General features: G+C 42.4%; 1 protein-coding gene across 5 annotated transcripts in view; it reads left to right on the top strand.

Moving 5' to 3' along the window:
* The window catches only part of FGFR1 (fibroblast growth factor receptor 1), a 77,864-nt gene that overhangs the window by 11,638 nt on the left and 39,925 nt on the right, over positions 1-26,301 (top strand). For all 5 annotated transcript variants that reach the window (XM_040414768.1, XM_040414769.1, XM_040414765.1 and 2 more), the window contains exon 2: positions 2,467-2,635. In XM_040414768.1, coding sequence (XP_040270702.1) covers positions 2,545-2,635 — 91 coding nt within the window. In that variant the 5' untranslated portion in view covers positions 2,467-2,544. The remainder of the gene's footprint in view (positions 1-2,466; positions 2,636-26,301) is intronic.

Below are 26,301 nucleotides of genomic sequence, written 5' to 3'. Positions count from 1 at the left end.
TTTTGTACCGTGTAGAACTTCCTTCATTTCCTCTATATGCTGCTCTACTTGCTGTCGGAGATCATCAGAGCATTCGAGAAAGGTTAGTTAGACAGAAAGGTGACTTGAGGTCAGGCTGTGGAGGTCATAGTAGAAAGGAAGTCTTTCTTTTATAGCATTTAATGTGTTTTCTCTTTTAGACCTCAATTTGTAAAGGCCATCTAAAATATAATGCAGCTGCTTACTGGACAGTGGTATTTTATACTGTTTATTGCTAGTGAAGCCCTCATTTCTTTCATTCACGTTTTTTTACCTTCTGGTGGCAGTTTTGAGCTTCAGATTGTTTCAAAGCAACCTATCTTGATTATAGCAGTAAATGGGTAATAGGTATAAAAAGGTCTGTGGGTATGGACTCCAGCAGCCCACCTTGTTCCTGTACAGTATTTCAAGTATTGTTGCCTAAGTTTGATGTACATTCTAGAACAATTAAGAGTGCCCTGGTTACTTTTTTGGGAATGCCCAGGATTTTTTAACCCCCCACCCTACCCCCAACCTGCAAAAGCAAGGTCCACATGTAGATTTCCCTGTAGACTTGAGACTACAACATTGCCATTCCATACCATACCATACACATTACATGTGCCAGTCCCACACAAGGACAACAGGCAAAGAGTTGGCTCCCTTTAACTAATGTCAATAGTTAAAGGGGTTATCCAATTTCTCAAAAACCCACATGTGCCGGGCCCCTCACAGGTAATATACTTAACCAGCTTCCCGCATTGCCGCTACTGCTTCTCCCTGTACACAGATTAAAACATCCGGTGTCGGGGAAGGGGGGGGGGCGGCAATGGCAGACGGGGACGAGCCTCCCTAGCGTCACCCGCGATGCTAGGGAGCTTCGTCCCCACCTACCATTAGCTGTTTCTCCCCCCCCCCCCCCCTTCTCCCGAAACAGGATGTTTTCATCTGTGTACAGTGATAAGCAGCTGCGGCGGTGCAGAGACCAGGAGCGGTGCCGGGAGCGGGGTAAGTATATTACCTGTGAAGGCCCGGCACATGGGGCGGGGAGTTGAGAAATTGGATAACCCTTTTAATGTCAAGCCTGAAATAATAATTTTGTTTTCTATTTGTGACCCCATTTTGCCAAGCATATTCTGTGTACACTTTTCAGGCAGTACTAGGACATTGAAAAGTTAGCCCTGGTGCCTTGCAGCGCTGGGGTCCTGAGGTCGAATCTGACCAAGAACAACATCTGCATGGAGTTTGTACGTTCTTCCCGTGTTTCCTCCCGCACTCCAAAGGCATACTGATGGGGAACTTAGATTGTGAGCCCCATTGGGGACAGCATGATGCTAATGTCTGTAAATCTCTGTGTAATATGTCAGCGCTGCATAAAATAAATAAGTACATTGAAAATTAAGTGCAAAATATTGTCCTTCTGCAGCTGGCAGCAAAACTCCTAAACAGATGATCAATGTCAGTTTACTGCTACTAGGAGGGGAAGGTGTTATCTGAAGGATAATCCTCATGATAATAGTATGTGTTGAACTGGTATAACAGTATGACAGCTCTGGTGTTCTATTGATAGACTTATATAAAGGTGTCCCAACAAAAAAAAGCATTGCATTTATCAATGTAATAGTCTAATTGAGTCACTGGAGGGGGGTCTCTCTAGTCGCAGTGATGGTCTGACTTAGAGAGTTGAGTGTCTGCTATAAGTCCAAACAAAGGAGAACGTTAAAGAGCCAGGACTGGAAATAGGACATACAAAGTGACTTCAAAATCATTCTATCCAGAAAAAAAATGACAGACAAAAGTATCTCTTTCAGTCTGTCTGAATTGTCTGCTGCTATACAATAGATGGTCAGCCGATCCCAGTTGTATCTTTGGTGTATGTATCTACAAGTAACCCCGTCAAATTTGTTGACTATTTTTGTATATGCTTCAGATTTACCTCAGTCCGTTGTTGCATCTACTGTAAGTAGAATGTCGGACTTTGACTATGTTGCAGTGCTGGTGTGGCATTCAGAAAAAAATCTAAATCTTGGCCGAGACATAATCACAGTTCTATTCTTTTGTTTAAAACACATTATTGGCCTAATATGTTTCCTGTCTGTTCTCGCTCCACCTCACATAGACTCGAGAAACGTTATTCAAGTTTTCTACCTTCCTGCTTCTAATATGATCTATAGAGGTAGAATAAAGGTCCACGGTTGTCTATTGATCATGAGCCAATATAAAAGCTGATTTTACTGGAAAATTGCCCATATTTCTGAATTGTAAACCAGAGTTTACAGAGTATTATACAGTTAGATGGTAGGGAGTGGATGGCCTTCGATGTGGCTATTCGTATGAGCAACGCCACATCTGCTAAGAATTGTGCATGTCCCATTGACTTTGTTTTTGTTGGGTTTATTAAATAGTAGGATTGTGAATGCTTGGTCTATAACATGTTTGTCTCTTTTTTTTATTATTTTTTTTATTCAGGAACAGCGTGAGGCTCGTCTCCTCCTCTTGACACTGGAGGCCTCATGGATTCCGTTGGCCTGCACTAGCCGAGTGGGGATGTTCTCTGGAAGGTCATTGCTTCTCTGGGGTGTCCTACTCGGCGCTGCTCTCTCAGCTGCCCGGCCCCCTTCCACCTTGTCAGACCAAGGTAAGTCATTGTTGCTGTTTTGCTATGTTTTATTTTCATTCGAAATGGGTATCAAGTAGTCGTAGATTATCATAGAAGTCCCTGATTATATTATTTTTTATTTTTTTTTAAATACATTCAACTGAGCAGAAACTTAATTCTACTAGATAGTCTGAAGATGTCCATTCATAAGTCGGCCAAACCTGACAAATTCAGCAGGACCAGCCAACTATTTTGATGTGTATGGGGCTGTCCTGATTCTCCCCTGACTAATGACTGGGACAAACATTTAAATAAATATATCGGCACTCGTCCAATTTGGAGCTTTTTTACGGTGCTCGTCCTGTTCCGGTCCTACTCCACCTAAGGACCTTGTAACTTAAATACAGACAAACAACTTCAGACAGCCCTCCAATTGCAAGTAATATACTCTAGCTGAAAAGTGCATTACAGTATCAAGGTTTCAGGCCATAACATGATCCGGCCCTTTGTGAAGCCAATTTGTGTTTGCACCCTGCTTGGGATCGGCTGCTAATTTGTGTTTGCACCTTTAGCAGGGTGCAAACACAAATTGGCTTGGCAAAGGGCAAGATCATGTTATGGCCTGAAATATTGTTACTGTAATGCACTGGAGTAATCCAAAAAACGATTAATTGCAAATGGATGTCTGAAATCATTTGTCTGCATCCCTGACTAATTACATTTGAGGGGGGGGGGGGGGGGGGAGAAGGATGGGGCATGAATTATTTTGTTCCCAATCCTTTGTTTTCATGGGAGATAAGCCACCATTGGACATGTCTTGAAAATATCTAAGTACTATATTACACCAACAGATTATGTTACTGATTTTCTGACCAACCATTAGTCAGGTGGCTGTTTACACAAACAGATCTTTTGTTATACACACCAACTATTGGTCTGATTGGACAGAAGTTGGTCAGATAATCTGTTGGTGTAATACAGCCTTTACTCTCCTCTCCATTGAAAAGATATGCATGCTTGGTGAAAGCGATTTATGTTGTATGGGCACCTTTATAATGCCCTTTCTCTTAGATAGATGTGATAGGAACTGAGAGTTTTGGCTGAACGTTGGCATCTGTGACACCAATCGAAGCTCAAATATTGTAGTTAATATTATACGTGCTAAGGTCATAAATCATTCATGGTTGGATGATAATGGGTGGATCATTATGCACCACCTTTATGCATTCCACTCACCTATGTTTGTCAATGGCGATGAAGGAAATTCTATCCCTGATGGCTGCCAAACCATATAGAGCAAAGCAGGTTTCCAGCCTTGGGGCTCAGATAATCCAGCACAGACTTCCTGTTTTGCCTTTGTCCCAACGAAGAACTTGTCTTCCTTTCCATAGCCCCAGGGTATCTGCACTCATCTTCTAGGTAAACACTTACATACCTCTCTGGCAGTCTCTTGTGAAGCTACCAGAATGCAGCCCTGTGTTACTGATCCTTCTATACACTGAAATAGATAGGATAGACATCTGATGTGGGTGGATAAAAATTACAGTTTACATTGAAACATCTCCTCTGTACAGCAACATTTGTGAAATTGAAGGCTAGCACAAGAATGTATATAATGTAAAAGTACCTTCTATGGACGCAGGGAAATCTATGGGCTTTTAGGGACACATTGAGCAGAACAAGGGTTTAAATACTGTAGAAGCCATGGGGGGGGGGGAAGGTTTGCAAATACCCTAGAGAAAGGCCATGTGGGAGAAATGGCTGTTAAAGGACCATGTAGATCTTGACTCATCCCCATGGTCAGTGTTGGTCTCTGCAGGGCTACCTCTTAACACGGACTCTAGAGGCAAGCTGAGGTAGATCGTTTCACTGTTTATTCAGTAAATGTTTCAGTGGCCCCCTTTCCATATGTTAAACTAAGAAAAACCTACACATTTGAACTTTCCGTTGACAAAATATAAATCTTTGATGTACTTTGCAGAATGCAATGTGAAAGGAGCATAATAAAATAAAAAACAAGAGGAGCAAATTATGCGCCCAAGGGGTTGCTTTGGCTGTGGTGTAGCTAGAACCAGCACCAGAAGGCGCACCCATTCTCTCTAGTCACCTCGGATTCCCATGGACTTGTGTGATCCTTCTGTAGTTTTTTCATTACATGATAAGCATTTCTGAGCAGTAGAGACCATTCCCAATACTCTCTTCTAAAACATGTTCTTGCATATACTTCTTCCTTTTGACTGGGAACATCTGGTTTATCTCTTCTAGAATTCCTGACCATAACTCACTTCACCTACAGAGCTTCAGTGTTAAATACTGTTCCCCATAAGCCATACAGTGTCTCACAAAAATGTATGATGCCAGTTAGTTCTGCTTGATAAATCTTCATTTATTCACCACAATTTGAAGTCCACCTGGGGTTACCTTCCCACCAACCCTCTTTTGTCCAGGTCACTTAGCACTCTGTATCTGGCACAGGAGATGTTCCTGGTTAAAGATTTGCACCTCTAAACCAAGAAGTTCATGATTCCTAATAGGAAGTTGGCTGTTTGGCAATCATTAGCTACAGTGTAAAGATTGACTTGTATGTAGAACACTTTAACATTTCTGGATAACTGTCCCATACGCTAATTGTATAATACTGATGTTCGGCCATGTTGCAAATTAAATGAGATATATTGAGTAGCCTTGAGTAAAGTCTTTCTCTGTTCCAACTTTGTTCATGGGAAGAATATAGGTGACGTATGTAGCCTTTCCTTTCATGACAGATGTATGATAACTTGGTTGTATGAGGCATCTATTAAATTATTATTATTATTATTATTATTATTATTATTATTATTAAAGCACCATTCATTCCATAGCGCTGTACATATGATGAGCGGTGCACATACATAATACAGACAATTGCACTAATCCTAAACAAGACAAGTTACAAATTGGTACAGAAGGAGAGAGGGCCCTGCCCGTGAGGGCTTACAATCTACATGGTATGGGAGAAGGACACAGTAGGTGCGAGTTAAGTTGGTCATGGCGGTATAGAGGCAGCAGGGTCACTGGTTGGAGGCTTGTCTGAAGAGGTGGGTTTTCAGGTTTCTTTTGAAGGATTCCAATGTAGGTAAAAGAGGTTGTCCAAGTTTTGTTATAGTGATGGACTATCCTCAGGATAGGCCATCAATATCTCATCGGAGGGGTTCAACAACACACCCCCACCGATTAGCTGAAGGCGTAGCACCAGAGCCGGAACTATATAGTTCCGTCTATTATGTTGTAGAGTTAGACTAGTTTCAGCCATTGTTGGATACAGTTGCTGACAAGATTTGTGACGTAATTTGTGTCCTGGGCCCAGCTAAGTCTGCCCAGGTCACAGATCAAACCAGAGATTGATCAGTGATTGTATCTTAAGGCTCCCATAAACATGTGAGCAAAGTCACCTGAACCTGCTGATTTCTTATGTTATAGGGTTGTGCCGATTGGCTAGTTTGACACTAGCAGCGGAGTACCAGCAGGCTGTTTCCCTTAACTATAATGGGTACAGGTGAAGATCTGGCTGCATTCCGGCAAATATGCAGAGAATCAGCCGGAAGAAAAGCGCTGTGGGCTCTACAGAGCCTTACAAACTGCTGGAACAGCCTGCTGGATCTTCACTAGTGTGAGACTAGCCTAAATCTGAATAGGTCTGACCCTTGTTCTCAGGGGCAATAAGGTATCTGGCAGTAGCTTCGTCAATTGCACACTGAATCGTATGTATACAGAGAGGTGAGAAGTAATAGCTCTAAGCCAATAGCTGTTGAATGCGTATGGCCAGTCATGTGGTGGTATATTGGCTATACACATGTGAGAGCTGTCAACCCAACCACTATCACTCAGGTCCCCTCCATTCATGATTATCTTGGCCAAGCCTGTATGTTTCCCGAATGGGTAGAGGAGAGAGGTATCTGGCAGCGTCTTTTCTCCCCTAGAACAAAAAGATTGGGGCAGTTGACATTCGACTGCCCAATCCATCTCTCTCTTCCACATCCAACAGCCCTACCCCCAGTTAACTAATCTGGTAGTACAGGGATGCCCAAGCTGCTGCCCTCCAGCTGTTGCAAAACTACAACTCCCAGCATGCCTGGACATGCTACAGCTATCCGCCTACAGAAGGGCATGATGGGAGTTGTAGTTTTACAACAGCTGGAGGGCCGCAGGTTGAGCATCCCTGTGGTAGTCTATTCCAGGCATCTGCTGCCCACGACCGGATCCCCATTGACTATAATGGGATATGACGGCTTTCGTCCATACAAGTACCGCTGCATGCAACTATGCCGATACAGTAGTTTGTTCTGTGTTGGACTACTGCATATGTAAACCTAACCTTGCCCAGTTCATAGCAAAAATCATTATGCTTCATGGTTTGTGAAAAATTTAGATTTACATTTTTGCTGTGATGACTAAATGATCTTCTTATTGACCAGAATCTGCAGATTTATGGATATTAAAAAAAGGGCCTACTATAGGGGTAATACTTACCCTACCACATGCGTGTGAGTGATTTATAATGGCTCTTGCCTCAGCCTGTGTTTAGAATGAGAGGCCTGTCTCCAGCACACAGAGGAAGTAGATTAACATATATAAACAGTCATTTTGACCCCCACACTTCATTAGCCAAAGGGGCCAGAAACATTTTTGTGCTGCCTCAACAAGAGGCACTGAGGAAGCTTTTGTGTCTGGGCTTGTGAGGAAAGGGGGGGGAGGGGGAGCGAAAGCTTCTCAAGAGGGGTGAGGGGGGAAAAAAATCACACTTTCGTGAAGGAGGGGGTCAGAGGCCAACTGGAACAGCTGGGGTCCTATGTTGTATGTTTTTTCTTCCCTCCTTCAGGAATTAATCCCTCTTCTGAGGAATAAAATCTTTACTCACCAGAGTTGAAAATATAAATCGCTGAGCCGTGCAGCACCTTTCTGACCTTTCCTGAGACAATTATTTCCTGACCATAGAGAAGTTTAGTAGCTTTGCATGATTATAATCACTGAGCATCCTCTTCCATTTTATGTATTGCTTTGCACTATGAACTTACTTAGAATTTTCCCACGATTCCACGCCATCTCTGCTCGTAGACTGAACCCACATGAATATATTAGGATTTGCTTAAGAAGCAATTCCATAATATAGCGTTACTATTAGAGATAAGCAAGTCGGTCAAAATTTTAATAAGTTGACCGATTTAATTCAGGCGTGAATCGAAAGTGCCCCAGTTGGCCTGAAATCTCCTAGGAATATATGAATATATATATATATATATATATATATAATATATATATATATATATATATATATATATATATATATATAATATTTTTTTTTTTTTTTTTTTTCTCTTTCTCTCCTTCTCTTCTCTCCTTCTCTTCTCTCCTTCTCTTCTCTCCTTCTCTTCTCTCCTTCTCTTCTCTCCTTCTCTTCTCTCCTTCTCTTCTCTCCTTCTCTTCTCTCCTTCTCTTCTCTCCTTCTCTTCTCTCCTTCTCTCTCTCTTCTCTCTCTCTTCTCTCTCTCTTCAAAGTTTTCCCAAATCGAATCACCAAAAAGTCAGATGCAATTCAAATTGTTACAAAATTCAGGTAGAAGACAGTTCATATTATTAATACTATCTTGATCTCAATTTTTCATTGTCGCAAGCAGACAACCCAGTTGCATCCAATAGTCTGCTTACACACTGGGTGTTTTGAGGATGTTCCATCTTGTTTGGCTGACGGCTATTCCTTCCAGCCACCTTCCCCAAATACATGCATGCTGAGCTTAATGGGGCATGTATGTGTTCTTAACGAGGACAGGGGAGTCGGCTACTGCCAGACCCATGATGACTGCTAATCTCCCCTGAGAATATAAGGATTGCGCAAGATGAAAATCAAAAGCCCGATTCTTCTCTTCCCCATCATCTGCTTTTCGAAGGAAAGCCAGGACACCCCAATCCACATAACATGGATGGCATTTTCTGATGGGTATGGTCACCTTACATTGAGACATTACCCTGTTCTTGGATCAGAGGTGGTGGTTTCTAAGGTTTTCCCAACTCACCAGACCCTGTGTCATTTACATATACTTTGCCACAATTAAATGATTACATAAGTTAACTAACTTTTGAATATTACTGATCACCTAATGACTAACTTAAGCAATGGAGTTCCAAAGTTTCTTGACTTGTCTGTGCTAATTCACCCCGACAAATGTTGTTTGACTTTTATTCCTGAGAACATAAGAACCCAAGTGGAAGAGTGCAAACAGGTTTATCATGTCTGCAGCATTGACACTTCCTATGTGATGCACATTAGTGATAACGTTACTTTTTGGAATGGATGTTATCAGCACAAAAGGAACCAATAAAGATAAGGATGGAAGTGGAATGGTGTAATAATGGAGGTCTGGGTGAAGATGCTGCACTTTCTTATATAGATTTGCTCCTGATTCGTTTCAAGATTTTTGGTTATCTAAAAGATAGTCAGCAAAGATGATTTAACCAATAATAATCCAGAGAATTAAATTTTATGACCTTTTGATTAGAAAAGCCATACAATTTTTTTTGTTCAGCCACTGGGATCCACACTAATCCTCAGAATGAATAGAGAAGGATGTGGTGCATGGGTTCACTCTCCATGTGAAAGGCATCTATGGAAACCGTACAATGAATTGAACAAACTTCCATCTGTCCTACAACTCATGATGGTAACACAAGAGTAGTTTTGGAGAGTAGACACCTCAAGAAGTTTAGTAGCCCACAATCAAATACATGGGTAGATCCCTCACAAATCATGTGATCAGTTAACATTAAGTGGACTTCTCCTGAAGTAGGAGAGGCCATCATTTTCTGATCGCTGAGGATTTGACACCTTGATAACCCACCAGGCAAGATAATGAAAGGTTTCTGGCACTCTCCAGGGACAACGGCTTGTGTGTGCCTAACATGACCATTCTCTGGATTCCCCTTCATGCCGCTGTCCTCCCAGATTCTCCACCGATCACACATTGATGGCCCATCCTTATGTGTGTCATTAAAGAGATCCAGGCAATGCCTCATAGGAAAAATATGCAAATTATCGTTCCTTCAGTTGGAAACAAACTCGTACCACTGTCTTGTTTGGCTGATATGAGGTGGTTTTCTTCTTTGTGGAGGAGACCTAATTTTCATATGTGTGGGATTCAATAGTTTTTCCATGAAATGGAAGTCACCCATAAACTCAGCTCTGCTACATCTGTATGCATCTATACATGCCTGGTCTAAGCACCCAAAATATCTATGTATATATTATACAGAAATGCTCATACATGGGTAATAATGTTAACGTACTGTTGACTGTATATGCCGGATCCCTAGGAACTCTTGGTTTTTGTAAGTTGCTCATTACCTGTAAGTGCACTCCTGTATCTTTTTTGTGCTGTTTTTTTTTTTTTTAACCCAATTAAGTGCAGAGATAATCCATGTTTTGTATAATCACTTATACAGATGCATTTGTAGTCAAGCACTGGGGCTTGTATGTGCAGAATTAATGAATCGCCTTCCCCCCTTCCCCCCAACCCCTAGCAGACAAAGGGTGTTTGCTTGTCCTAGAGGTATTTCCTGGGTCAGGATGGATAAGGGATTTAAGTGTTTAACTAGAAAACATTTTTTTTTCTCTACTTTTTCTTAGGGGAAACAAGTTTTGGGGAGATTCCAAGATGTAATTAGTTACTAGCAATTAAATGATATTTATCACAGCATGCATATAAATAATGAAGTATCATTTGTGGAATTGGCACTTACAAGCCTTAGCCAGCCAAATTTTATAGATACGTTGTACTGTCTCTCCGTAGACACATTTCAGTAAACCTTAGTGTCTGATAATGGATATAACATTGCCTACAATAATTTATACTGGAAAATCCAAGTTGCTGTTTTTTTTAGGGGGAATATTCCACATACTATAGAGCGCTTTTATACATTTTTTGCTTATTTTAATTATTATTTTTAAGATTAGTATTTTTATAAATTTTTAGTATGATAGTTTTGTTTTGTTTTTCTATATTAAAAAGCTAAACCCGGTCCTAAACCTAAAAATTGGCTATAGTACGCTGTTGGATTCCTTTTCAAGATGGCCACCACTGTCTTAAACTTTTCCATGTAGAGCACTGTAGGAAGACTAAGACAAATCCACACACCCCTTACGCACACACACACTGCCCTCAGATGAACCAGCTGTGATGACAAAGGTGGTGTGTTATAGTTGGATAGTGTGGTTGGAAAAAGACATGTCTCTCAGATTCAACCAGGGGTTGGGAAGAGTTGTGGGAGCCATAATTCTATACATTTCCTTCCGAGTTCAGTGGAGTTGTTGGCATGCCTTAAACTTGTCTACAGTGCTCTGCATGGGGAAGCCTGAGATGGTGGTGGCCATCTTGAATGGAATACAACAGGGACTAGAACGGAGGGCACCAGGTATGCTACAAGGCATGATGCAAGTTTAGGTATGGACTGGATCTAATACTTTAATTAGGCATGTCCAATTAAGCACAAATGCATAGTGGGGTCATAAATGGTGCCGAGTGGTGATGACCTCCAATACGGTTTATGTGCAGTCATTTTTATTATCCTGATTGTGTAGAATTTGATTAGCCCAGCACTCTCTCTGGCATTTATGACATTGGTCCCAGAACAGGTTTCCATCCATGATCATACAATAGTCCAGTAGTACACAACAAAAGAAAGCAAGAGTGTTGAAGTATAGCAAACAAAAGGACCATTCAATGAAGGCTCGTTGGGCTACAGCATACTCCTATAGACATTGGGTGACGTATTAGAGATCAGATAGTATACGGAACCGGTAATATCCCCTTGTACCAAGGCCTAAGTTTGCCTTTCCTGTTAGTATTAAACCAATATTTTTAAAATAACCTAATTGACTACTGTCAATAAAGCAAGTTTTATGGGGTGGATATATATTTTTTAAACTTACCATGTACCACAATTGGGCCTTGTAAGCTTGCGTTTGGCCCTGTAAAGATCTTTGCAATTTTGCATCCTATATAAGATGTGCCATAGTTATGGTATTTCTTGCCAGTTTTACCAAAGTTTTTTGACCTTTTTTTTTTTTCTACTTAATTTTGAGACATCTCTTGTATGTCTTGATCACATTTTATGTGTCTTTCCAGATGACCTAGCTGCAGGTTTAACCCTGTGTTTGTGATGAGTAACATATAAACATACAGCTTTCCTGTCATTGAAAGGGGGATTAAAAAGGTGTTACGTGGCTGAGTGCTTTTGCTTTATTCCTTTTTTAATATGTGGGAAACTTCTGACCCCCCATTCCTCTGCTAAGGTTTTGGGATTAGGGTACCCACAGGTCTTTTTTGTATGCTTCAGGAAGTAGAAGGGGAAAATCTGACTAGGCCCCATTGGCGTTTCCATGGAAACCAGCCAGTGCCTGCTGCTTAGAACCATTCACTAAGCTTTTGTCCTAGTTAGGCTTTGTTTAAGGCCTTTATGGCTAAATCTCCATCAGCATCAGCTTAGCTAAAGTTTGCATCTCATGCTTTGCTTGATTTGCATTTGAAAGCACCAATGTTTTCAACTTTTTTTTACTTTTAGCTTTTTTTTTTTTTTTCTTCAAAACATGTTGCGTCAGTTTCCCCTCAGTGTGTATTAATAAGGATTCCTTCCATGTGCTGTGTATATATAGGCCCTGCTTTTAGTTTCCTAGTCCTTTTCCTTCCTCCCATTCCTTCATTTCTGTGAAGCCCATGTAAAAGAAAATCGTTTTGCAGGCAAGCATATGTATACGTATGTGTGCGTACACGTATATACGTGCTGCATGCGTGACCACCCTCCATTCATTTCTATGGGAGGACCGAAAATAACTGAGCCCCATAGAAGTTAATGGAGTGGAGGCAACACTTGTGCGGTGCGCTTCTCATTCATTACATGGGGACTTCTGTAAATAGCTGAGCGGGCCACTAGGCTATTTTTGGCACTCCCGTAGGAATAAATGGAGGGCAGTGCGCCCTTTGGCACTGTTCTAAGTTTAGGTGCGAGTCCCAGAGGTGGGACCCACACCTATCAGACACTAGGGGCATATCCAAGCAATATAGCCCCAATGTCCAAAATGGGAATATCCGCTTTAACAAAACTGTAAAGGAAAACTGGCTTAGTTGCCCATAGCAACCAATCAGATTCCATCTTTCATTTTCTAGGGGAGCTCTGAAAAATGAAAGGTGGAATCTGATTGGTTGCTATGGGCAACTAAGCCAGTTTTCCTTTACAGTTTCTATCTTCCCCACAGCATATACACAGTGAGGGACATATATTAACCGCCTCACGTCCGCCCATAGACTATAAACGTCCTATGGGTGGACGTCTATTTCTGACAGCACGTTTTAAAACGTCCTGTCAGAAATAGCAGCTGCTAATCGTGCAGCTGCTGATCGGGTTGCCCGCTGTCAGTGACAGCAGGGCAACCCTAAGACCAGGCAGGGACAGTTCCCAGGTGTCCCTGCCTTCACGATCGCTGCAGACACAGCGCTCACCGAGCGCTGTGTCTGCAGAGCAGGAAGCGCTGTGCGCTTCCTGTTCCGGCCCGGCGGTCATGTGACCGCCGTGACCGGAGAGTGCAGGGGCTGTGTGAGGTCTCTCAGAGACCTCGATCAGCCCTGCACTGAGGCTGTACAGCGCTGGATTGCTGCTGTACAGCCTCTATAGGGGTGCATTTGTCCTGTAACTGGGGCTACTATGTCAGCCCCAGTTACAGGAGAAATCAACTGTGAAAAAAAAAAAGAAAAAAGTGAAGCAAATGTCCCCCAGAGGTCTTGTATGACCTTATGGGGGACAAAAAGTGTAAAAAAAAAATAAAAAAAAATAAAGGGTTGAAAAAATAAAATAAAGTTTCACATGTAAAAAAAAAAAAAAGTTCCCAAGTTAGGAATAAAAAAAAAATTAAAAATAGAAAAAAAATAAAATAAAATAGACATATTTGGTGTGTCCATACAGCAGTTTACGACCACATGTGGGGTGTTTCTGTAAACTGCAGAATCTGGGTAATAAATATTGAGTTTTGTTTGGCTGTTAACCATCGATGTGTTAAAGAAAAAAATTGATTAAAATGGAAAATCTGCCAAAAAAGTGAAATTTTAAAATTTGATCTCCATTTTCCTTTAATTCTTGTGGAACGCTTAAAGGGTTAACAAAGTTTGTAAAATCGGTTTTGAATACCTTGAGGGGTGTAGTTTCTACAATGGGGTCATTTATGGGGGTATCCACTATGTAGGCCCCACAAAGTGACTTCAGACCTGAACTGGTCCTTATAAAGTGGGTTTTGGCAATTTTCTTATAAATTTGAAGAATTGCTTCTAAACTTCTAAGCCTTCTAACGTCCTAAAAAAATAAAATGACATTTCCAAAATGATGCCAACATAAAGTAGACATATGGGGAATGTTAAATAATAAATATTTTATGAGGTATCACTTTCTGTTTTAAAAGCAGAGAAATTGAAATTTAGAAAATTGCGAATTTTTTCAAATTTTTGGGTAAATTTGGGATTTTTTCATAAATAAAGGTGAAATATTTTGACTCAAATTTATGACTATCATGAAGTACAATGTGTCACGAGAAAACAATCTCTGAATGACTTGGATAAATAAAGGCGTTCCAAAGTTATTACCACATAAAGTGAGATATGTCAGTTTTGCAAAATTTGGCCTGGTCAGGAAGGGGGCAAATGGCCCAGATGGGAAGTGGTTAAGACCAGCATTTTCCACACCGGTCTCAAGGCCCTCTGTGCTGCTGAAGGAAGCTCCAAAGTTATGTAGAGGCCCAAGCAGTGGCGTAGGGATCGCCATAGCAACCATAGCAGTGTCTATGGGGCCCTACGCCACTGGGGGCCCATCCGGGCTGCCTTCTGTTGATTTTTTATTTTTTTATTTACACACACACAGGCAGCCAGGCCCGAGCCGCGGACCGCCCGCCCACTACACTAGACTAGTGTAGTGGGCGGGGCGAGGGCGTTCCGCGGCTCGGGCCTGGCTGGGGAGGAGGAGTCAGGACTGGAGCAGGGCGCACGCGCAGCAGATGAGGTAGGCGGTGGAGGGGGCCGGGACGGGGGCGTACCTGAGGGACGAAGCCAGCCACCAGCGCCGCAGCGCAGGAATCCTAAGTTCCGGTCCGGCCCTACAGTTGAACCCGCGGCGGGCGTGTGTGGGAAGGGGTGGGGCCTGCGCCCGCCGCTGCCGGCGACTTGCGGCGCCATTGTGAGCTGCAGGCTAGGGGAGGACCGAGGGCGGGCACATTTAGTCTGAGCAGCTCAGCAGTGTCTGACTGAGATTGACTGAGTGAGAGTGTCTCAGTCTCGCACTGCTGCCAGCCTGTGCCTGCGCTGTACTGGACCGGTCCTCTTCTCTCTGCTCGGTGCTCCTGCCTCCTCCTCAACTGGTCTCCAGTCCTGCCAGTCTGTGCCTGCTGCCTGCTGTGACTAGTGTGCTCTAAATAAATGTAAGTGAAAGAAAGTGAGAAATTATCATAATTATGAGATACTTGATCTGAAGTTAAAAAGAGCTGCCTGCAGAGTGGGGCCCCCAAGAGAAGCAGCTCTTTTTAACTTCAGAATTCAGATCATCAGACTCTCACAAATTACAAATTTACAGCACACACCCTGGCCTGTAGTGTCCACCATCAGACAGGGGAGGGAAGAAACCCCAGAACTAGAGTGTGCCCCCCAACTTGGGGGGCACACTGACACTCTAGTTCTGGGGTTTCTTTTCTTCCCTCCCCTGTCTGATGGTGGACACTACAGGGGTGTTTGCTGTAATTAGTAAGTGAGAGTCTGATGATCTGAAGTTAAAAAGAGATGCCAGCAGTGATAAGGAGGGCGCCCCTTCCTCCTTTTGGGGGGCACACTCTAGTTCTGGGGTTTCTCCCCCCCCCCCTTATATGACAGACTAAGGGTACTTTTACACTTGCGGCAGGACGGATCCGGCAGGCTGTTCAGCCTGTCGGATCCATCCTGCCGCTATTTCGCTGGACCACTGCTCTGTCCCCATTGACTATAATGGGGATGGGGGCGGAGCTCCGGAGCAGCACGGCACTGCGCGGTGAGAGGCCACCGGACGGAAAAGTCGGACTTGCAGTAATTTTCGGCCGCCAGCCTTTCACCGCACACTGCCGTGCTGCACCGGGGCTCTGTCCCCATTTCCATTATAGTCAATGGGGACGGAGTGGCGGCAAGGCAAAATAGCGGCAGGACGGATCCAACAGGCTGAACAGCCTGTCGGATCCGTCCTGCCGCAAGTGTGAAACTACTCTAAGTTCTGCTCCTTATTGAAGGTTGCTGTACTCACAGTAGATGGTTCCACTGTGGGCGGGCTCAGGGCTGGTGGTGGCAGAGGCACTACTGTGGCAGGCACCAGGCTAGTCTGGACTGGGAGTCTGATGGGTCTGACTTGTAAAAGTTAGATGAGATGAGAGAGAAAAGTCTGAGTGCACTCAGACTTTTCTCTCTCATCTAACTGAAGACACATGGTAAGGAGCTCTGGAAGGTGTGGTGGGAGGCCCGATAGATATGTGGGGGCTGGGGAAGGGGGGGCCATACATTTTTTTTTTTGCTATGGGGCCCATGCATTTCTAGCTACGCCCCTGGGCGCAATCCTTTACATAAGTTTGGTCATTCCTCCGGCAGGCCATGAGACAGACTTGAAGGGGTTTTCCAAGACTTTAATACTGATTACCTATCCTCCGTGAAAGACCAAGCACATCCACCATACAATGTACGGCGCTGAGCTTGGTAATCATGGAGAAGGTCACGGTGCTCGCAGGAGCGCCGGTGCCTTCTCAAACAGCTGATCGGCAGGGGTCCCAGGTGTCAGACCCCCACCTGTCAGATACTGATGACCTATTGCTGCGATTCTCATGCAACGCAGAAATGATGTGTAAAAACCTAAAAAAAAAACGCTCAGGTGCACAGACTGGGTCAGGATTCAATGCAAGTGCTACACGTTCACTTCATGCATTGCACCCAAGCGAGAAAACTCGCTCTTGTGAAAGGGGCCTTAAGCCATTTTCCACGCCAAAAACCAGCGTGGAAAATGATAAATGAGCTGGACCTGCCGGCCTGCCTGCTTTTCCGCCCATGCCATGCCCCCTTTCCTGGCCACTTTGGAAAATTGGTGCGAGCGGGGAGAAGTAGCAGATGTTACCGCAAAACTGACGTGCAACATAATCTGTGACTTTAATACACCACTATTGTGGCGTATATCGCTTAATAAATGTTCCCCCGTTTTTTTATTTTTTATTAAAAATATATTTTAATTTGTTTCTTGCAATCTTTTTTTCAAATTTGTCATTTCTTTGGTGCAGGAAATTTCTTGAAATGATTTATCTTTTCTAAATTTTATTTTTCTATGCATCAACCTAAAGGCTGTCAAAGGGAGACTCTTTGATTGTAAAAAAAATAATAGAAAATTTCCTGGCAAGACTGTATGTGCTGCCTTTGCACATGTAATTGGAAAGTTAACGTGATTATAGTATTTCATTTTGTTTTCTCTCAGTTTGTGTGAAAGTCAGAAGGCGGCGTCAAGGATTTAATTTGAAAGGAAATCTTATTTGCCACCTCCTAAGAAACCAGCACATCATAGAAGAGGCCGAGGAAACTTCCTGTTTGGATGAGATGTATTTGAGAGTCAACAGGACAAAGAAAAATGATTTTGGCCAGTATGTAGGCCGCATATAAATTGAGGACACGTGCATAGTTGCCAACTGTCCCAATTTTGCCATGACCGTTCTGTGGTTCGGGCCACAAGAGGTGGGGCTTTAACAAGCTCCTCCCAAATTAGGTATATTAAAAAAAAAAATTATATATATATATATATATATATATATATATATATATATATATATAATTTAATATAAATATAAGAAAAATGGCAGCACAGACCCAAAAGCAATAGCAAATAGGTGCAAAGCCCAATGGGAATAAGCAATTACCCACAATATAAAAATCAAAAAGAGGGCAGCACTCCAAGATAAAAAAGTAAAAACTTTTATTCACCCAAGTGGTACAGCCACGTTTCCGCTCAACAATAGAGAAATGCTCTATTGTTAAGCTGAAACGTGGCTGTACCACTTGGGTGAATAAAAGTTCTTTTCTTTTTTTATCTTGGAGTGCTGCCCTCTTTTTGATTTATATATATGTTTATATACAACAAATACTATTTGGTGACCATTTGAAGTTGTTTGTTCCATTATAGTCTGCAGTATGACTGTGGACTCTTCACCCTGTTCTGTGAAGCAGAACAGGGTTAAACATTATCCGAGGTTTACAGGGTAAGAGTTGATGACTCGTTATATATGCAATCTAAGTTAATGAAGTATTATAATGTTTAGTGATACAGAAATCCTCTTCTTTATCAGCTTGAGTGATTAGCTGCCCACAAAGTAAAGCGCACTGCAGTTCAGGAATGCTATTAATGAGAGCTTTACGTACAGTTATATATATATATATATATATATATATAGTGGGTCATGTTCATTATGATGGCAACTCCACAAGTGTCATTGCACCAGTCGCTGATTTCTTTTATTTTTTGCTTTAATGTAATATGATCAATAACTGAAATTTATTTCAGGGTATGACAAATTGGCCTTTTGCAGTGATTCTCCACCTTATACCGCCATAGCGGTTTTAGGTCCAACATTCTGTGCCGATTCGTTCCATAGTATAGCTACGTAGCAGGTAGTGTTGAGCGAAGTGGACTTCGTCCAAATTTCAGGGAAACTTTGTTTCGCCGCAAAGCCATATTTCCTCGTGATTAGTGGTAACGAATCAATTTGCATTGAAATGGCGGTAGAAAAAAGATCATACTCGTCTCGTCCATTTGAGCGCGAAGAGGCCGCCGCGGCCATCTTGATTGAAGATCCCATGTGAAATCTCATGCACAGTGACGTATGATGTATGGTTTCGCGCTGGACCTGCAACCAAGATGGCTGCGGCAGCCTCTTTGCGCTCAAATGGATAAGATTAGTATTTTTTTTTTTCAAACTGATTAACCCCTTAAAGCCTTCATTTTTCATCTCGATCAGCAATGAACGGGGCATCTGAGGGGTTCAATGACGGGGGTCGGCGCAATCGCCACAAAGCATATTTCTTTGCAAAATTCAGCAAAGCAGCCGAATTGAATTTTTGTCAACTTCATTCATCTCTAGTAGCAGGCGAAGCTCCATTTTTCAGATACAGATTTCCCTTGGCCATAGCTTTTAAAGATGCAATTCTGTCTGTCTGCACTGGCCACTAGGGGGAGCTAGGGACCTTACTGCATACTATTATATTACTGTGTCCTGTATAATATGCAGTTGTTGACTTTGGTGGGCCACCATAGTGACAGCATTTTAGTCTTCTAATTTTGGTCATCTCAAGGCACTGGGAGACGTGGACCTCAATTGAAGTAGTCCACAGCCCCCATAAAGGGGTTATCCCATGATTACTGTAAAAAAAAAAATGAAAATCAGACCTCATTTACTACATGATAATATATTTCTAACAAACCTAGAACCAGCCCTGTACCTCACATGGATCCAGAGATCTCCACATTCATTGCTCCAATTACTCTGCTAGCTTTGTTTCAAGCTGACAGCTCAGGGGTTGAGTCCTTTGTCAGGTGGCATGTCCTTTTCTGCTGCAGCTCTCTTCCTATCACAGCTCAGGAGGTATGTCCTTTCTGCTGCAGCTCTCTTCCTATCACCGCTCAGGGGGCATGTCCTTTCTGCTGCGGCTCTCTTCCTATTACAGCTCAGGGGGTATGACCTTTTTGCTGCAGCTCTCTCCCTATCACAGCTCAGGGGGTATGTCCTTTTCTGCTGCAGCTCTCTTCCTATCACAGCTCAGGGGGCATGTCCTTTCTGCTGCAGCTCTCTTCCTATCACAGCTCAGAGGGTATGACCTTTTTGCTGCAGCTGTCTACCTGTAACTGTTACAGCTTCTAATAGCAGCAGTTGAAGAATGCAACTGAGCATGTGCGACCACCTCGGCGAAGTGGACAGAAAAACAAAACAGCAGGTGTCGCTATGCAGATGCATTTTATTGAATAACTAATTGTCCATACTAAATATTAAGTATCTAGATCCAGGCCCTGCATAACATTTTTTAGAATATTGACTATTCTTTGTGGAACAACCCCTTTAACTTTAGGTGATGTGCGCCTACGCAATGTTGACACTGAAACATTGGCTTCTTGAGATTGAGAAATCTAATGTGCTTGATCCACTTTATTTTTTCTTACTACCGAAATATATTGTGTTCTCGCCTGTTAATTTGCCATGTCTTTGAGCGACTTGTCACTGATTTGTAAGGGTTGCACAGACACCTGATATGAGAAGAAGCCTCTTTGTTAGCACCTCAGGAAGGAAACACACAGACATGGAGACTGACCTTTCTTCAGGATGTATGTGTGAAACTGATGGCACGGATGAGCTGTCATATACGATACCGATTCTTTAACCAAAGAATGTTTTACAATAAGATATCAAATGGCGTGGCAACAAAGGCTTCAGATCATATGTTCACTACTTTGGGCTTTAGGCACGTGGAGATGTCCCACTTTTCTTATATCGGTTACACACTGTACGCTGAAGCTTCAGTTTCTTCTGTAGGTCTACAAAGATTTTTCTGAGCATTGTCCACCTGTATCTATGTTTCATCAGGGATTTTACCATGGGCAAAAATGGAATTTGAGCTTCTCTAATAGCCTAGGCTTGCTCCGGCATTTTTTAGGATCCCCCCCCCCCCCCCCCCCCCCCCCCCACATATTATGGCACTTTTATGTGTTCCCTATGTGGCATATTATTGTCAGAACTATATAATAGTATCATTTGGCTGTTGTGTGGTGGTATTATTTATCCACTATTGGGACAGTATTAATTCCAATTTCCCTTCTTTCAAAATCAAGGTTTGAATTAGAAAACGGCATTTCTTTTTGCAAGACTTCCACTGAAGACTACCATCCTTTCCGATGATTGAGCTGTTCGCTGATTGTTGTCCTCCTGTTTGATATAAGTAGCCCAGAGCAGGTCTGAAATTAAATCCTCTCCTGTGTCCGTCTTGCCACCTGAGCATCATCATTTACATCAGTTGCCTTGAGCAAGAATTTGAGCACCTAAGTTAATTTTCCCACCATCTCTCCTGTCACAAGGAGAACAACAACAGATTAAATAAGGCTCTTGCCTCGATGGTCTGAAAACCCGCAATTGCCAATAACTTTAAGTGATCGGCCACCTAACCTATCAAAAGGAGTGGCATTTAATGTCATTTAAACAATAAAAAATGGGCTTGTCTGGCATCTACAGCCCAGCTGACCTCATTTAGGGCCGTTCCCGTAATGGCCCCATTATGGGTGTAGCAGGGTTATTCACTTGTATTCAAATCATCTTCGGGTCTGTCTCTCAACGCAGTGTTTTATGACCATATAAACCAGCAGAAAAAAAAAAAAAGCTGCATCTGTCACTTTGGAAACTCTTAAAGATAAAGAACAAAAAAAAAAAAAAGTGCCATCAAAATGCAAAATAGCTTGTAGAAGTCTTTCCGATTAAATAATGGTTACCTAGCAACTTACTGCCTTCTAAAGCTTCTTTATTGAAGCTTCTGGTGGTAGGAGCCAAGTCAATTGTCATTTAGAACAAAATCACCACTTCTGTATCTTTTTATTTCCCAGTGCTTAAACAGCATAAAAGTATTCTGTACGATTTTTATTTTTGGCATAACAAAAAAATTAATAAAAAATTGATATGTATTTTGTGTGGTTGGGGTAGCAATGGAATCTAGGTGCCCGTACATTTGCTCTCAGAAGCTCATTCATGCTAGGTTCTACAGAGTGTCCATATGTTCTCAAACAGGAGAGGGGAGTAATTCACTAACAGACACCTCTGGTGGTGGCTTAAAGGGGTTATCCTGGAAAAGATGATGATGACTTGGACCCCCGCCCATGTGATAATGATGACCTATCCTGAGGACAAGTCCCAGCATCCCCACCGATCAGCTGATTCAGGGAGCCGCTGCGCCCACCGGAGTTCTGGTGGGTGATGCAGACTTCCAAGGTTTCAAGGATGGCGCCGTACATTGTATAGTGGCAGTACTTGGTATTTCAGCCTAGTTCCATTGACTTGAAAGGAGCTGAGATGCAATTAGGCCATGCTCAAGGCCTTTTCTAAGAGTTGATTGGAGGGAGTCCCCGGTGTCACACCCCCACAGATCTGATACTGATGACCTATCCTGAGGATAAGTCATAAATATCAAATTCAACTTGCCAATCCGTCTTACCCCTGACAGATTACGCTCAACCCCATACATAAGATAGTCAGCCGGTCCCAACGAAAATAGCAGTTTAGTTGACTTTACTTTTCTCTAAGCGTCTTTTAGTTCTCTGCTTCCAACGAGGACCATTTCATTGTAGAATGATCTTTAGCTGAATATACTCTGTAGGGACTGATTTGCTAGATTTTTCTTATTTCTATGCCAAATTATTTGTACCCATATCCTTAGTCAGTAAAACATTGGCGTTTTAACTGAAATCTGCTTAAAAAGGCTATCTCATCATTGATATTTAAAAAAAATATCAGAAATCGTATAGTATGTGACAATCTTTCTAACACAACTAGAGCCAGCCCTGTACCTTGCATGGATTCGGAGCTCTCGCCATTCATTGCTCTGCTAGATTTTAATTTTTTTTTGAGTGTTCAGCTCAGGGGTGTGTCCTTTGTCGTGGGAACATGTCCTTTCTGCTGCAACCATCTCCCTGTTACTGTCACAGCTAGTGTTGAGCGAAGCCAGCTTCGGATGCTACAGCTGAAGTCGCTTTGTTCAAAACTTTGGATTAATACTGTGCGGAGATCCGTCTCCATACAGTATTGGGGTCCATTCACACATCCGTGTGTGTTTTGTGGATCCGCAAAACACGGACACCGGCAATGTGTGTTCCGCATTTTGCGGACCGCGAATCGCCGGCACTATAATAGAATACGCCTAATCTAATAGGACATATTCTATTTTTTTTCGGGAACGGAAATGCGGACCCGGAAGTGCGGGTCCACATTTCCGGATCCGGGCAGCACATCGTGCGGCCCCATAGAAATTAACAGGTCTACAATTCCGTCCAGCAAAATGCCGAAAGAACAGAATTGCGGACGTGTGAATGGACCCTTAGAATGTATGTGCTCTGACTTTGTTGAATAACTTCGGTAGTTGATTTTTAAAGTGGAAAACCACTTAAAAACGTGAAACCGAACTGGGCTTCGGTTCCGACTGGTACCTCGGAACCGAACCAGAGTTCAGTTTCAAGGATGCAACACCCGAAGCCCACTTCACTAAACACTAGTCACAGCCTTTAACAAAAGGTAGGACTGGTGGCAGTTGAAGTATAAAACTGAACACGTGCGTCCACCTCGGTGAGGTGGACAGAGAAATAAGGAAGAGAACAAAGTGCAGCGGCACTATACAGATACATTTTATTGAATAACACATTGGTTATACAAAATTATCGCTGCATTTTTTTTAGACAAAAAATAATAATCAGCTGCAGAAATGACATAGAAAGTGTATGGGAAATATTATTTGCAGTGCTGGTTTTTGACACTGGAGTTACATATATGGTCAATGGCCTTGCTCTAGAGAAAGTGACATCAGAGGGGGATACATACTTTCCTATATAAAAATGAATGCCATGAGGAAAGAAAAAATAAAAACACCAGGTGCTCATATTTGGGTAAAACACCACAAAAATGCCCCAAAAAAAGAAAAAAGACTAAAAAGCTGCACTAGTCAAGCATTTTTGGGGGACAAAGTGGTTTTTACTTGGTGGTTGTGATAAAAGTGAAGGTGCTAAATACTTGAAGATCTTTAAATACAGCGACCGCCCCATAAATCTGTTTACCTCTTTCCGGTACTCGCTGTTTAATTCCTTCAGTATTGCACTTTGCCTTTTGAAAGTACACTTGGTACTGATTCATAGATTGTTGGACTCTGGCCTATGCTGGGGTGGTGTATAAAGGCTGCGTTTAAAGGTCATGTTATATGAATTCGTTTTTTCCAAGACTACATTTTCGTATGTGTTTGTAATACTGTATTATAACCTAAACTAGAGTGTGAAGTGTCTATATGGGTCTTAAGAGTTTTTGTCATCTATCAAGTTTTACAATATATTTATATATACTGAATGTTGATCAATAATATGGTCACCATTATTGGCTGTGCAGTTTAGAAAACCCATTCTGAATACCCAATTCTATCCATCTATTCAGGGGGATGAACAGCTGCAAAAGATACACCTCACTCTGGAGGACCGGGCTCATCTATGCTTCAGGGCTCATGCACACGACCATTTTTTTGCAGCTCTGATGTGGACCCATTCACTTCAAGGGGACCGCAAAAGATGCCGACAGCACTCTGTGTGCTGTGTCTGCATCCGCTGGTCCGTTCTGTGGCCCCACAAAAAAAATAGAACATGTCTTATTCTTGTCCGTTTTGTGAAAAAGAATAGCAATTTCTATCATGGGCTGCCCGTTCCGCAAATTGCAGAACGCACAAGGCCAGCATCCGTGTTTCGCAGATCCACAATTTGCGGTCGTGTGCATGAGCTCTTACATAGACAACCCACTGATTTTAATGGAAATGCAGTAATTTTTTTTTATCTCCCTGCGAAGGTGCTGCAGGGAGAATGCAATGGAACTGACTGTGATCAACTTATGTTCTGGAGAACATTTCTAATAAAAAGGGATTGTTCATAATTTTTACAGGGAAAGTTGTTGGTTTAAAATTTCTATCAAACTTAAATTTGCTATAAAAATAGAACTTGTATTGTGTCTGTGTTACAAGACAGAGTATTGGCCCATATTCACTAATATGTTTGCACCAAAATTTGGTCTATAAGAGTGGCACAGTTTGGCACATCTTGAGTTTCTACACATGCATGCTCGGCAAGAGAGTGTGGCTTAGCAGAAAAGAGGTGGTGCTTCATGGGTAATGAAGTAGGGCCTAAGATGCACCAAAATTGCACCACCATTCTGGCATAAAAATCTGTCTCAAAGTAAGTCAGCCAATAGTTGGTACAGAGAAAAGTGGCTCTTCCTGCTCCACATTGATCATCCAGCCTGAGCTCCTGTAGGCGCGGTCCGCATGGGGTTCCTTTAAGATGAGATAAGCGTTTCCCTTTAACGAATGGTGTTGGTACCCAGGAATAGGAATGGCCGAGTGGTATAGGGTGGCCTATAATGCCCCTTAATGTTTTGTGCACATGTCACGGTGCTCCTACCTGGACACGTCTGGACCCCAGGCGTTGGCTCCGAAGCAGACAAATAGGCTGAATAATTGAGAGATTTGAAGAAATGATTGAGTCCAGACCTTGTATGTAGTTGAACAGCAGTTTACATGAATAAACATTCATCAGAAATAGTCTTTTAAACTTTGTCTTGGTCCCAGCAGGCTTTAGCATTTAAAACTGGCAGGCAAACTCATCTCTTCTATATCTGTTGCTCTCTGGCTCTGCTGTACTGACAGGCTGGATACATAACTCAGCTTTTGCTGTATGCTGCACTTTCCTTCTGTAGTCTGTCTCTTAAGTTATACCAGGGAACTTTTCTTCCTGAGGTTTCAAGCTTCTGCCTCCATGTCCAGCTGAGCTTAGGGCGCTCCGGCTGGCTTGGTTTGGACTTGGGTACGTCCCGAAGAGACGTGGCCCTGCACACCTTCACCTAGCTTTGGGGTAAGCTAGGACTGACCTCTAACTAGTCTCCACCCTTCCTTAGAGAGAGGGTTAGAATGGAAAGAAGGGTTCCATTCTCTCTAACTGTAGCTCTGCTATGCTTGCTGCCACCTACTGGTGAACCAGGTACATTACATGAACATATACAGTTGCATAGAAATAGGAAATGCACAATGTGGAGGACTTGGAATAAATGCATAGATGAAATGATATTAGCATACACAGATAGAAGCAGGGCATAAGAGTGGTAATGCCACTCGGGGGCGTTACATTTGTGATAAATCTGCTGCAGATGTAGACCGCTGCTCTAAGCTTACACCATCTTTAGAATTAGTAGATGGGACATTAGACCTTTAAAAAAAAAAAAATAATAATTTCAGTGCCACCAAGATTAGGTGTTGCACTCCTTATGATAATAGAAGAACCTGCCATATAAATGTTTTCCCCCTCTCTTCCTGTGTGTCCAGAAAAGGTTTGCTTAAGGTCATAGTGCACAGTGCACCACCCTTATCTTATTGACAGTGATTAGAAATGGACAAACAGATTATCTGACAGATTTTCTGACCAACACACACAGATCTTTTGTTATACACACCAACTATTGGTCTGATTGGACAGATAATCTGTTGGTGTCATACAGGCCTAAGAAAACAGGTGGCTTTCTTCATATAGGTCTATTAGTCTTAGCGATTTTGCTGCCTGTGCAAAAGGGCCGCCGATTACCTGAAGAACACCTCTTTCCCCAACAATCGAAATGCTGAGCTGCAGGTCTAATATAGTCCTTAGGCTGGGCTCACACAAGCACTGTGAACTCTGGCAGTCTGTTCTAGTGTTGATCGCGAATATTCTAATCGCAAATTTTTATATAAATATCGGCACTTCGAGAATTCGCGAAGATGTAGAATATAGTGCTATATATTTGTAATCGCGACTATTCTAGATTTATTTTATTTTTTTCATCAGTAACCTCCCTTC

This window comes from Bufo bufo, chromosome 1, assembly GCF_905171765.1.
Source record: "Bufo bufo chromosome 1, aBufBuf1.1, whole genome shotgun sequence".
In the NCBI taxonomy this organism is placed as follows: Eukaryota; Metazoa; Chordata; class Amphibia; order Anura; family Bufonidae; genus Bufo; species Bufo bufo.
Note: the sequence above shows the minus strand (reverse complement) of the source record. Positions and strands in the feature narration are given on the sequence as shown.